This window comes from Pezoporus flaviventris, unplaced genomic scaffold (assembly GCF_033815535.1).
Source record: "Pezoporus flaviventris isolate CSIRO_AGI_PZ_B2104156 unplaced genomic scaffold, CSIRO_AGI_Pfla_v1 ptg000007l, whole genome shotgun sequence".
Classification (NCBI taxonomy): Eukaryota; Metazoa; Chordata; class Aves; order Psittaciformes; family Psittacidae; genus Pezoporus; species Pezoporus flaviventris.
The window spans coordinates 57141595-57155764 of NW_026892555.1; the positions used below are offsets into that span (position 1 = coordinate 57141595).

General features: G+C 39.7%; 1 protein-coding gene across 1 annotated transcript in view; it reads left to right on the top strand.

Moving 5' to 3' along the window:
• Positions 1-14170, top strand: part of DOK6 (docking protein 6) — a 236454-nt gene that overhangs the window by 122824 nt on the left and 99460 nt on the right. The window contains exon 4 of the mRNA XM_061448884.1: positions 14034-14153. Within this exon, the coding sequence (XP_061304868.1) occupies positions 14034-14153 (120 nt within the window). The remainder of the gene's footprint in view (positions 1-14033; positions 14154-14170) is intronic.

Below are 14170 nucleotides of genomic sequence, written 5' to 3' on the forward strand. Positions count from 1 at the left end.
ATAAATGCTGTCCTTGCTGCTGTTACTTATCCGCAGCAAAATACAAATCAGCATTTTCAGATACGTAACTTATATGTATTGTGTTAATCGAACAGTAATTCCTGTGTGTCCTGAGTGTGTGCTAACTATAACTAGTTTTCTTTCCATATGGCATTTAATATTGACAGTTATACGTTTTGCTGAGAAGTGTTTATTAATTATCTGTAGAAATATGACTTAGATGAAAATGAGTTTATTGTGGTTAAGGACCAACTGAAGAAAAATCCTAAAAATTCCATGCATCATAAGATAGTCCTTCAAATTCAATGCCCTGCTACGCATTTCTTGATATCTGGAGATTTCCTTGGATTCATATCCTGTTAAAAAATTGCCATTTTAGTTAAAATGTAGTTATGAGAATAATTAATAGTGTAAAACAGCAATCTAAGCAAAAGGACTTAATATCTTAATTTCTAAAGGTTTATTTTTAAAATCTATGATCATATAATACTAGAAAATATAAGCAGGAAAAAGCTGGAAAAGGAATTGTATGTTTCTGCATGTCATTATGTCAAACTACTTTATGGGCAGCTTGGATCTGCATGCATGCTAAATTGAGAAAATAGTGGTAACCCATGAATTATGAGGGTTTAAATCATTTTAATTTTGTAAGGTTTCACATCTACATTTTTTGTCTCCCTTGCGAATCAAGTAGATGACAGCATGTAAAAAAATTTGTATGTATGCTGATGAAGGTTATTATGCATTCAGAAAAAATAAATAATGTCTTTAAAGGAGGTATTGAGGAAAAACCACAAATTTATCACTCTAGTAGTAGTGCATATGTAAAAACTTTCATTCAGATTTTATTTTTTGTACTTACAAGCATTATACATGGTCTTAATGAGCGATCTAATCAAGTGAGTAAAAGAAGATGCCAATTTTTCTAATATAAACAAAAAAGGCTTCTCTCTTTATAGCTGAGTAAAGCGCTACTCCAAAATTTCACTATCATTTTTATAACAAGTTTCTTTCATTTGTGCTTCAATGTACTATATTCTAGTTTGGGGCATGGAGATGGATTCATTAATTTGAAAAGTTATAGCGATTCTATGTGAAGTCTTATCTTAGGACTTATTATGAAAATGTAAAGGATAGTAAGTGTCTACCTATCCTTATTGATTCAGAAAAAAAAGACATAATTATACATTTGGTTGCATTTTGTCATTTGGCTGCTGTTACGATCTCATCGTAACACTGTAACAGGAAAAAAACCTGCTGTCAAATTAATTTGTGAGTAGTAGGTCAATAAACCTCTGGTTACTCTCACATATCACAAAATCAAGGTTTGGGGATTTTCTTGTTCATTTTCTAAGGCAGTGGAGCTTAGGAGTAGGCCACAGTTTCCAAGCAGAAGGAAGAGCAACATTCAAGTCATCCATTTCCTCATTTAAAACCATCAATGCAGAAAATAAGTAAAAATATATGACAGCATATATATTGCACTTTTGTTCATTTGTTCAGTGCAGTTATGGTGCAAAATAACTACTTTTTAAGTGACAGCTATCAATTTTCTCATCCCTACTGTTAATAATCCATTTTTGTTTATAGTTGGTTTTCTAGCTTTTTTTCTCTATTTATAATATTAGCCACAGAGAAGCTGGATTTGAATTTAGCTCAAGTCATGAGAGATCCCAGAGAGGACTTTTGCCTGCAGTCCAAGGAAGGAACACAGAAGGAAACTGGCCTTTGCTAGTGTGTGAATCCATAAAGCAAAGGACATCTATCCCTACCCTCTAGTATTTTGTGTGTTTATAAATCAGTTCACAAGTAAGCTGTAAGTGGGCAATTGATCACCAGTATGCATAAATTACAGCTGCTTCTTCAGATACTGTTTTTCACTGTAATCAGCACCACTGATTTACAAAAGTAAATCCCAACCTTTCTGTGCAGTTCTTGCTTTGTATAGTTCAAAATATTAAATTTAAACATTCTCTGTACTTTCATGATGAGTTGTTTGCCCTTAAATAAAGATGAAAGATTTGAAATAAAACAATCTTTCATCAGTGAGTCTCCAGTTAACATGGCCTTAAGCCATCATTCAGCAGAGTTCTTGAAGTTTCAAATGATTTAATCTCAGTATGTTCCATAAGATTGCGTTCATCAAGACTTATTCTGATTTTCTTTGGAGGAAAATGACACATAATTGGAGTTGGATCTATCTGCTGTTTTCCTGGTTCAGCAAAGGACATAGTTTTGCTGTGCTGAATCTTAGAAGTGTCCCACTGAATTGAAAAAGAAACAGATAGAAAAAAAAAATCCTATTAACTTAATGAAAGTTAGAATTCTGAGTTTCAGCTTTAAGAAGACTGCCTCATCTCAGGCAGCCGTATGTCTCTTCTTTAAGATCATGTTGGTAGAGATATTGATGGTGTATATCAAAAGCCAGGAACCTAAAATGACGTAACTTAGATACAGTTTTATTTTAGGAGACTAAAATTTGCAGGAGGTTTTGCCTGAATGGGAAGCATCTATTTTCATAGACATTCAAAGAATGTTTATTTTCATAAAGCGTTTTCTGATTAAAATAATAGTTACATGCATCAAATGTAGGGATCCATTCAATGCCGAAAATAAAAGATACAAGTGTAAAATGAGAGTAAGAATGCAAAAAATTCATAATTTAAAAACAATCCCGTTTGAGTTTAAATTCTGTAGATTAAAATTTGAGAAAGATATGTCTCATTATATTTCCTTAGATATTAACACTAGACTATGAACCTTTAAGATTTTTTTTTCCTTCCTTTCAGTAGTATCACATTAAAATCCACTAAGAATATAGCTGAGTCATCTCTGGCTAATACTTTCTTCTGCCTGAGAGTAAGTTTTTATGCAGCTGAAAAGCAAGTGAAGCACATATCATGCTGTTACGATCTTACAGATCATTTCAGTCAGAAATTGTCTGTAATTGCTTTGAATGAGTTTCTTTGCACTTCCAATGTCATAAAATCATGTTTGTTAGCTCTAATAATAGCAAGGATTCATATCTTTACAACACTAGGATTATTTAGGATTTGGGGAAAAAGCTGTATTTTTTGAGCAATAAAAACTAAAGAAAAATTATTTTTTCAAGAGGTTTCTTATTTTGAAAGTGGCATATAGCCCCATGCAGGAAAGTTTCTAGCACTTCTGCAGCATTAGAAAGGGGCAACACTAACACTGCCTTTCATACACAGCCCAAATGGGACACTGTTTAATAAATCTAAATATTCACAGATGGAAGTCTTGCTCTGGTCATACATGTTTAGCCAAAGAAAGGAAGAAAAAGAGGTTGCAAAGACTTCCTAGTCTGTTACTCATTTTCTACTCCTACTCATTTAATGCAGAAGCTATTCAGATGGCTGGAATGAAAGTCACATGGCCAAAGGCATAAAAGCAATGAAGTGTGTAGTGGCAATGGTACATATTTTTTATTTCCATGTATTGAAACTGTGCTTATCACGTTGATTTTTGTATAGGAAAAGAATGCTTTTTGAATTATTTACCTTATCTAACAGTAGTTGTTTGTCAGTGTTTCAAAGATGAGACTGAATATTTTTTACAAGAAAAAAGGGAAAAGAATTTAGATAAAAATGAACCTTAGGATTTGTACTGGTTTGTTTGGGTATAGATTCTCTTGCTAGACTGTAAATTAAATACTTGAAAATGGGAAAGAGGCACACTAATATTTACACGGAAGGTATTAAATTTCCCATGCATAAAAAAATAAAAAAGGCCCTAGAGTTTTTCCAAGAAAGAAACTATTGTTTCTGAAAAACTACAAAGTTTTAAGCCAGAAAAATGCTATTGCTGACTGCCAGTCATGGGATAGCAGCATAAGTTGATGCTGTAGCATCCTCTGTGTGTTACGTTACTGGTGACAGACCCTTTTTGGACACTTGGCTGATGTCTGTTCCCACTAAAGGCGGGCTGCCTGAGGTTATTTTACTTTGATGCCATTGTCATTTAATAACTGTTGAAACAGGTATGGATTGACAATCCTGGGGAACTGCCTAATTCCCATGCCAGATTCTTGTAACTGGCCCATTAGTGTCAGAAAAAATGTAAATGTTTCTTCTATGTTCAGGCAGATTTTCACAATTATTCTTTTGCACTTGAAAGAAAGTTTGACTTGAGAGCAAAAGTTTGCTAGGGCTATTTTTGAGTAACGATGCTGTGCCAGCTCACTGTTGAACTGTTGGACATACTAATCCTTCATAAGTATTTATGGTATAATGACTCACTAGTCTGCACCGTGAAGTGGAATACACGAGCTGTGAGGATACCTATAAATCTACCTTCAAGGACTAATTTATCCAATAAATAACATGTGTAAGACTAACCACTAAGTAAAGTGATTAAAGAATAAAACAAATGTCCTATAGTTACACTGGCATTAGTGTTGGCAACAATTGAGGGACCATCTATCTGATTTATCCAGCTCCTCACGTGTACCAGCACACGTCTCAGCTATTAACAAAAGGCATCCTATTGTTCGAGAGAGGAGATACAGGAGGTATATGCCACGGGCTACCCTATGGTTTTACCTGTGGGATCACGGAGAAGACATGACAAAGTGGGATGGAAAACCTACTTCAGCTTTGGAGGAACGGGTGAGTGAATTTAAGAGGGGAGCCAGGGCCAAGACTGATCATCCCATGAGAGCTACAGCTTCAGTCTCTGCTGAGCAGTTTCCCAGATGGAGTGGAAGAGCTGATTTTACTCCAGCTCCTGTGATAACGAAGAATAATCCCTTTTATCACGACTTAAGTGTCCAACGCTGTGATGACCATTAGAGGGGCCCTGCCTCCAGCCAGGTGGAGGTAGGGGACAATCGGATTTGCTGGACTGTGTGGATCAGATGGCCTGGCACATCAGTCCCATGGAAGTATAATGCTCTAGTAGATACCGGTGCACAGTGTACCCTGATGCAATCAAGCTGTCAAGGGGTGGAACCCATTTATATTTCTGGAGTGACAGGAGGATCCCAAGAGTTGACTGTACTGGAGGCTGAAATCAGCCTGACTGGGAGGAAGCGGCAAAAGCACCCCATTGTGGCTGGTCCAAAGGCTCCATGCATCCTCGGCATAGACTACCTCAGGAGAGGGTACTTCAAAGACTCAAAAGGGTACCGATGGGCTTTTGGTATTGTTGCTTTGGAGACAGAGGAAATTGAGGAGCTGTCCACCTTGCATGGTCTCTCAGAGGATCCTTCTGTTGTGGAGCTGCTGAAAGTTGAAGAACAACAAGTGCCAATAGTGCACCGGTGGCAATATCACACCAACCGAGACTCCCTGATTCCCATCCATCAGCTGATCCGTAGGCTGGAGAGTCAGGGAGTGATCAGCAGGACCCGCTCGCCCTTTAATAGCCCCATGCGGCCAGTGTGAAAGTCTAATGGAAAGTGAAGATTAACAGTAGACTATCGTGGCCTGAATGAAGTCACACCACCATTGAGTGCTGCCATACCAGACATGCTAGAACTTCAGTATGAACTAGAGTCAAAGGCAGCCAAGTGGTATGCCACGATTGATATTGCCAATGCATTTTTCTCAATTCCTTTGGCAGCAGAGTGCAGGCCACAGTTTGCTTTTACTTGGAGGGGTGTCCAGTACACTTGGAACCGACTGCCCCAGGGGTGGAAGCTCCAGGGGAGTCTCGAGGTCGACCCCTTGGCTTTTGGAGTCGGGGATACAAAGGATCTGAGGCCAGCTATATCGCAACTGAGAAAGAGATACTGGCAGCCTATGAAGGGGTTCGAGCTGCTTTGGAAGTGATTGGCGCTGAAGCACAGCTCCTCCTGGCACCCCGGTTGCCCGTGCTGGGCTGGATGTTCAAAGGCAGGGTCTCCTCTACACATCATGCAACTGATGCTACATGGAGTAAATGGGCTGCACTAATTACACAACAAGCTCAAACAGGAAATCCCAGTCATCCAGGAATTCTAGAAGTCATCATGGACTGTCCAGAGGGCAAAGATTTCGGAATGTCACCAGAGGAGGAGGTGATGTGTGCTGAAGAGGCCCCACCATATAATAAACTGTCAGAAAGTGGAAAGCAGTATGCCTTGTTTACTGATGTGTCTTGCCGTATTGTGGGAAAGCATCGGAGATGGAAGGCAGCTGTATGGAGTCCTGGACGACAAGTTGCAGAAACTGCTGAAGGAGAGGGTGAATCGAGTCAGTTTGCCGAGGTGAAAGCCATCCAGCTGGCCCTGGACATTGCTGAACGAGAAAAGTGGCCAGTACTTTATCTCTATACTGACTCATGGATGGTGGCAAATGCCCTGTGGGGATGGTTGCAGCAATGGAAGCAGAGCAACTGGCAACGCAGAGGTAAACCCATCTGGGCTGCTGCACTGTGGAAAGATATTGCTGCCCGGGTGCAGAACCTGGTGGTGAAGGTACGTCATGTAGATGCCCATGTACCCAAGAGTCGGGCCACTGAGGAACACCAGAACAGCCAACAAGTGGATAAAGCGGCTAAGATTGAAGTGGCTCAGATGGACTTAGATTGGCAACATAAGGGTGAATTATTTTTGGCCCGGTGGGCCCATGACACTTCAGGCCATCAGGGCAGAGATGCAACATATAGATGGGCCCATGATTGATAGGTGGACTTAACAATGGACACTATTGCCCAGGTTATTCACGAGTGTGAAACATGTGCTGCAATTAAACAAGCCAAGCGGTTAAAGCCTCTTTGGTATGGAGGACGATGGTTGAAGTATAAATATGGGGAGGCCTGGCAGATTGACTATATCACACTGCCACCAACCCGCCAAGGCACGCGCCATGTGCTTACCATGGTGGAAGTAGCCACCGGGTGGCTGGAAACATACGCTGTGCCCCTTGCCACTGGCCAGAACACTATCCTGGGCCTTGAGAAACAGACTTTGTGGTGACACGGCACCCCAGAAAGAATTGAGTCAGACAATGGGACTCATTTCTGGAATAACCTTACAGACACTTGGGCCAAAGAGCATGGCATTGAGTGGGTCTATCACATCCCCTACCATGCACCAGCCTCTGGGAAAATCGAACGGTACAATGGGCTGTTAAAAACTACACTGAGAGCAAAGGGTGGGGGAACTTTCAAGCATTGAGATACACATTTACCAAAGGCCACCTGGTTGGTCAACACCAGAGGATCTGCCAACAGGGCCGGCCCAGCCCAGTCAGAACTTTTACATATTGTAGAGGGGGTCAAAGTTCCCGTGGTGCATATGAAGAATTTGCTGGGGAAGACAGTCTGGGTTATTCCTGCTTCAGGTAAAGGCAAACCCACTCGTGGGATTGCTTTTGCTCAGGGACCTGGATATACTTGGTGGATAATGCGGTGAGATGGGGAAGTCCAATGTATACCTCAAGGGGATTTGATTTTAGGGGGAAACAGCCAATGAACTTAATTGTATGCTGTTGCCTGCTATGTAGCACTTCTATAGCCCATCAACTAGATGTCTCCAGGTCACCAGCGACTAGCCCTGACTTCCCTCCAACCATCATCCCAACAGAGAATGAACTTTGATAGAACCGGATGAGTTCTGCAGTAAAGGAACGATCAGCATCAGCAGGCAACGATCCAATACTGCACACAGCCTTTCCTGCCCTGAAAGATTGTTACAAGAGATGGAACCTGACATCATGGACCGAATGGACTCAGCAGCATTATAGGGATTGGTCCATGCACTAAGAAAATGATCTTTTTCTCTTGGTCTGTGTGTATATGGGTGTATATATGTGGGAGAGCAATGGTATCTTGAAAATGTGGGATCTGAGCATGACATGAATGGCATGGAATAAGGGGTGGATAATGTCCTGGGTTTAGGAGTAGCAGTCATTTTTCTCCTTTGTGGTAGCTGGTGCAGTGCTGTGTTTTGACTTCCAGCCTGGGAACAGTGCTGGTGATACCGATGGTTTTGGGTGTTGCTAAGTGATGTTTACCCTGACCAAGGACTTTGTGAGGCTCATGCTCTGCCTGGGAGGAGGGGAAGCCGGGAGGAAGCAGAGACAGGATGCCTGACCCAGGCTAGCCAAAGAGGTATTCCACACCACAGCACATCATGCCCAGGGTGGGGGGTAACTGGGAGTTACCCAGAAGGACAGGGGCTTCTGGGTGGGACTCATTTTTTCTCGGCGGGTGGTATTGTATTCTCTTCCCTTGTTATTTTCTCTTATCATTGTTGTCGTTGGTGGTAGCGGTGGTGATTTGTGTTGTACATTGGTTGCTGGACTGTTCTTGTCTCAAGCTGTGGAGTTGCACTCTTTCGATCCTCCTCCCCATGCTTCCGGGAGCGGGGAATGGGAGAGCCCCGGGGAGCGGGGCCTTGATTGCTTTCAGCCTGTCACCACTCACTGGGAGTGAGTGAACAAGCTGTCTGGCTAGGGTTTAAACCACGACACAGTTGTAAAAACTACAAAAAATTTTCTTGGAGACAATATCAGTCAAAATGCAAAGAAAACAAAAATTCCATATGAGTACCATATCTTGTACAATATCTTAAAATATAATTGGTCCATAAAAATATTTTAAATAACAAAATTGCTTTCAGAATTGCAGCCCACTGTCTAATTTGAAAAGAAGTTTCAGTCTACATAGAGACTAATTTTCTGTTCTTATACATTAAATAGAATTCATATCCCCTTCATTGCTTCCTAGCTGTCATTTAACAAAAATTTGCCGAATTCATGCATATCCAGTGTTAATCAGTAATACACGTTATTACACAAAGTAATGTTCCATATATTCCACTGAGCAAAGACTGCTTTGCATTTGTATCTGTGTTTGAGTGTGTGATGTGCCCTAAGTAATGAAGACAACATTAGATAACATTTTAAATACTTCTAAGATAGATAGCATAATGTTTGAATCATCAAAGGATGATTCTGATGAAGGGTGTTAAGGTATTACTGATTTTTATAAGAAATTATGTGCCTACAGGCAATAGTGTTTGCTAGTTAAAAAAAAAAAAGATATTAAGTTGCTGTGTATATTGTATGTGGCACAGTGTAATAGCACATCAGTCCTGTGAGAATTTTATTGTATTTTTTCCTATTAACTTCTAATTAAGGCTGAGTGATTTTTAGAAGAGATAAATTGGCACTTTTCTGCACCATCTTTCTTAGTAGAGATTATGAGGTCTAAGTCCTGTCCGGACTAATCCAAGCAGGAAAAATTCTCCAATTTCATTCAGACTAAGAATATTCAGTTGGATTTGGACCCCTTAGATAAGTTTAAAGGGAAGGAGAGTCAAACATTTTAGGTTTATACAGTTTGACATTAGGGAAAGCTCATAAAGTAAGTGAGGTTTTTGATTTCCACAAGGACAATGTTTGCTGTCCCTCTGTAACATTGCATGCGTGTTATTTCCAACTTGAATCCTTGGTCACATCACTTTATGTGGGTTGCATGAGAAGGCGAAGAGACAAACTTCCTCATCTTTGTTTTTAAACTTTAGGAGTTGTGCATGAATTGAGTCTTGTTAGTTTTTTTTTATGAATGCCATAATTTGCTGCTGCAAGTGGCGGAAGGGATCTCCTGGAATGGAGGGCACTGGCTTCCAGAGCAGGAAATCACGTTATTGACTAAGACAAAAGCTGAACTGAGCAGGAGTGGTCACCTCTTTGGGGCATTATCTCAGGCTATGCTCTCAACTTCTTGTGGTGGGAGATGACAGGATTGTGCAATGTGAACACATGAGGTAAATGTGAAAGAAGGTGAAGTTTTCAGAATTTAGAAGGTATTTGGTTTAGTCCACACACAAAGTGCTCTCTTAGTTAAGAGTCTGAAAACAGTTCTGCTCCTAGCCTTAAAGATCTGGAGGATCTCTAAGGACAGTGAAGTGAAATGCATCTGTGTACCTGTATCTCTGCCACACCACCCCCTCCCTGCAGAATATGTTGTGTAACATGAATTATTTTAAACTGTAAGTAGCAGTCTTTCACTGTTACAAATTTAGATTTCTAGCACCATTTGCTAATATTATTTCATCATCATTATTATATTAACAAACCCATTGATCATCCTGTGGTATTACATACTTGCATTACACTCCTTCAGAGGTTGGAGTAGGCACAGCACCATTTTAATCACCTGGGAAATGAAGTGGAAATGGCCTCAGCATGACTCGAAGATCAGTTAAACTGCAGGAAAATACTGTCAGTAACAAGGTGTCTGTTTTCAGATAGCAAGTTTACAGATTTGTTCCCAGTAATATTTCCTATGCAATAAACAATGCCTAATTAAGGTCTCCCATCTCTGTACTTTAGCTCACCTCATGACATCTGTACAGCAGCATTTTGTAATTGAATAACAGTAAAGATGAAAATGCAAGTATTTGGATTTTATTTATAGCTGTGAAAGCATGCTTTACCATTAATCATTCAGTCCAAGAATTCAGTTATCTTAAAAGGAAACTAAAATTTTCAATGACAAGTAGCACTTCGGACTAAAAACTCAGCATTTGCCACCAATAAATCTAATTCACATGCATTAAAGAGAAGAATTTTGCTGACGGTGTTTTATGACTTGGTGCCACTATAATATTTCATCTGTTTCAATATACGCATATAATCAAAATAAGTAACAGTAGTATGTCTGTTTTGTGACATGGTAGCTGTCATTCTTAAAGATTGCTACTATGAATGATGCCTTTGTGTACTATACGTTATAGCAATTTTTTAAAGTAATATCTAATATTTAATTTGTTACCCAGAAACACAAAGCATTCTATAGACCTTTTGCAAAAGAATGTTAAACTTCTTAGATACACATGATGAAAGCAGAAATATCGCTTTGGCTTTGAAAGGTAATTCAGATGCTTCTAAAGAATATTCCACATGTCTGTCAAGGAAAAGGTTGAAGGGAATCCCTTGCAAGTAGGCAAGAACTATCAGGACGCATTAGGTAAAACTAACTCACACAGTACCCTCATACCCTCGACCTTCCACATGCATTTGTAGGTAATGTTGATGCTTCTGACAGCAGACACAAATCCTCACAGTTCTGTGGAAAGATATTTCAGTTCTGCATTGAAACTGTATTTTCTGTAGTATTAAAAGTCAGTCATTTTTGTAAGATACAGATTTTGAGTTTTGTGACAATACAATGTATGTTATAGCCCACTGTGCAAAATATAGCCATTATCTTATAATGCTCAGCGTAAGAAAGATAAGTTTTTTCTCTGCGGCACTTGGAGAACAGTCTAATCTGGGTCTAATTATCAATGTCTGGCAGTTAAGAAGAAGCCACTTAAATTAAACTGCCAAACACCCTGAAAGGCAGTTTCTGGATCCCAGCTTTCAGCATCTAGATGTTCCTGTAATAGAGAGAGGCAAGTGGACTAAGATGAAAACAAAGACTCCTACAAGAAACAGCTTTCTAGAACAATGGGGTTTTTTTGCTTGTTTCCAGAAAAAAAAAATCCCTACTGGAAATGTGGTGTGAGAGTACATATAAATAGAAAATGCTGCTTTTACATGAGCCCTGTTTTGAATGTATATTGATGTTAAGCTGGATTTATGGAAATGCCAATATGTTTTCCTTTATCCTTAGATGCTGGTAAAATTAGAAAGGTTAATTTAGTGTTTGTTTACTATCAATCTCATTCTGCATTTCAAAAATGTACCCTTTTGATCTGGGTGCAGGCATAATGAAAATGCAGATTTTGTAAAACACGTAAAATGTTAAATGCTGACCACACTCCATGAAAAACTGCAGGCTTTATACAGAGCTATGCATTCTGTCAGCATATATATTGTTCCTGTTTAGTCAGAAAAAATATTGCTAGAGATAAGGGAAGGAAACATGGGAGCGCTGGACTATTTTTGCACTGCCACCTTTGAGCTACCAGCCTTTCTGCGCTAATTCCCCCAAGTTTATCTGTTGCTGGAAGCAGATATTGGGTGACTCAGTGGAAAACCTCCTGGGAGGGGGACTTAACTTACCCATGTGCTGGTGCACTGACCCTCAGTGCCCAGAATGTGGCAGTACACCTTGTGGTCCACTTTTGCGATCTCCCTGGCATGAAGCCCTCTCCATGGGTTGGTCTGATTTATAAGGTATGGCTGTGGTTCAACAGACCTCACAAATATCCAAGGAAATTACAAAGGCTGAAGGAGAGGAAGGGAAAAAAAGAGGGAAATTTATTCATGCATGAGCAGAGGATGGGTTTTGGAAGTAGGCTTTTAAACAAATTCATCTTACTACTTTTAAAAGGCCTAAGTTTTTGTTGATGTCCAGAAACATGCCTATTCTCTCCTTACTTCCATCAAGGAGGCTGTACCTGTAGAATGTAGAAGTGTTAAGGACCAGTATGCTGTTAACTCAGTATTTTCTTCTCACAAAGTTAAATGTCATCTCCATGTTACTGACACAATGTTCTGTCTTTTGCCACCAGAAGCTGAGCATGTTATGAGAAGACTAACTTTGGGGATCTGTGTCCTGGGACAAAGACCACAAAAAATTAGGAAGGGTTAAGGGAAACTGCTATTCTTACAGCACTCTGAAGAAGTCCCCCAAATTGTTTGTGTCCCTGGGACAGCAACCACATGTGGCTCTCAAAAGTCCCAAAACAGGCTCTATCATTTGAACTGTCTGTCTGGGAACTTGGTCAGGTGATAAGCAGAATAACCCAAGAGCAATCTGTTCCTGGAGTATTCAGGGTCCTGAGCGAAGGAGGGTATCCACATGTTTTTGGAAACCTGGAATTGCATGCCTGTCTCCCCTTCTTGTCTAGCAAATGTTTCTGTCACTTGAGACCTATGCCTAAACAGGCAAGGATTTTAGGACTGTACCAATTAGGCATGGAAAGATTTTTCTTGGATATAAATTTTCACTAATTACAATGAGTCATCATCACTAGATGCTTCAAGGCTTTAATGCAGTATTTTTCTCTCTCTCCAAATTTCAACATTATGTTGGAGAGATTGTCACAAAAGTGTTTTCCAGATGTCCCCAAAAATAGGAATGAAAGAACTGTGGCAATTTAATAGAGACATTTCTAGATGACTGGAGTCACACACTCCTAAAGATGATCAGATATAGACTGACTATGACAATGGATGCTCAGTGTGTGCCTGGTGCCAAGCTGCTCCATAAAGTTTCCCTTAGGTGAAGCCTATCCTGTAATAAAAGACAGCCAACCTAGTTGCATGACTTTTATTAGCTGTGGTTTCACACTCTGTGATTTTTTGTTTGATCAGTGCCAGAGATATTGTGATGTTAAGTTTGAGAAGTAGATAGGATGAGGCTGGGTGTCTTAGTGAGGACTGTTGTAGTGTCTCAGAGGGTTATGCCTTGGGGGCTTTATGTCTTGGTAAACTGGCAGATAGGGAGCTCTCAGATGTATGTCAATGGGATGCAATGGAGAACTCAGAAAGTACTAGGTGGTTTTAAACTTTCATAATAATGTTCCAACTAGTGCCCAAATTTCTCTGAGACTAGAAGAAGGTGAACAGAACTGAAGAAATTAATTATTCAGACTAATCTGACAGGCATAGCCATCCAGTACAGCAGAGAAGGATGTTTTGTGTTTGAAGATCTCTTTTATTACTGTTTTTTATCTTTCCTCCTGGGAAAATGGTCTAAAACATTTCTAGACCATTCTCTAGAAAGAGAAAGTTCTTTAACAGTTCAGATTCACCTACCTAAAAAGCAGAAAAGAATATTTCAGATATTATATGTAACATTTTTCTAAATTGCATTTTTCTTTCAAGAAGGGCTACTAGAAATATACGGCCTTGAAAACTTAGTGCTCATTTCTCTTTTTTGTTAACTCCACCTATGCCCAAACTTAAAAGTGGAAGATGCAGTCCTAATGGAGTAAACCTTTTTAGAAGTTCATAAATTGAGGCAAAGTAATTCATGTGCAACTTTATGGTAATAACTTACATTTCAAAACAAGCACATTGTCATAAAGCTGGTCTCTAAGAAGGTATTGATTTAGCTTCACACTTTTTTGAGTAAAATGTTAGCATGAACAATTTTTTTTTCTCTTTTTTTTTTCTTTTTCCCAGAGCTAGAGGCAGAGGAATGGTGCAAACATCTCTGCATGGAGTGTCTAGGAACCAGACTCAATGATATAAGTCTTGGGGAACCAGATTTGCTTGCTGCTGGAGTCCAGAGAGAACAAAATGGTAAGTAACTCTCTAGC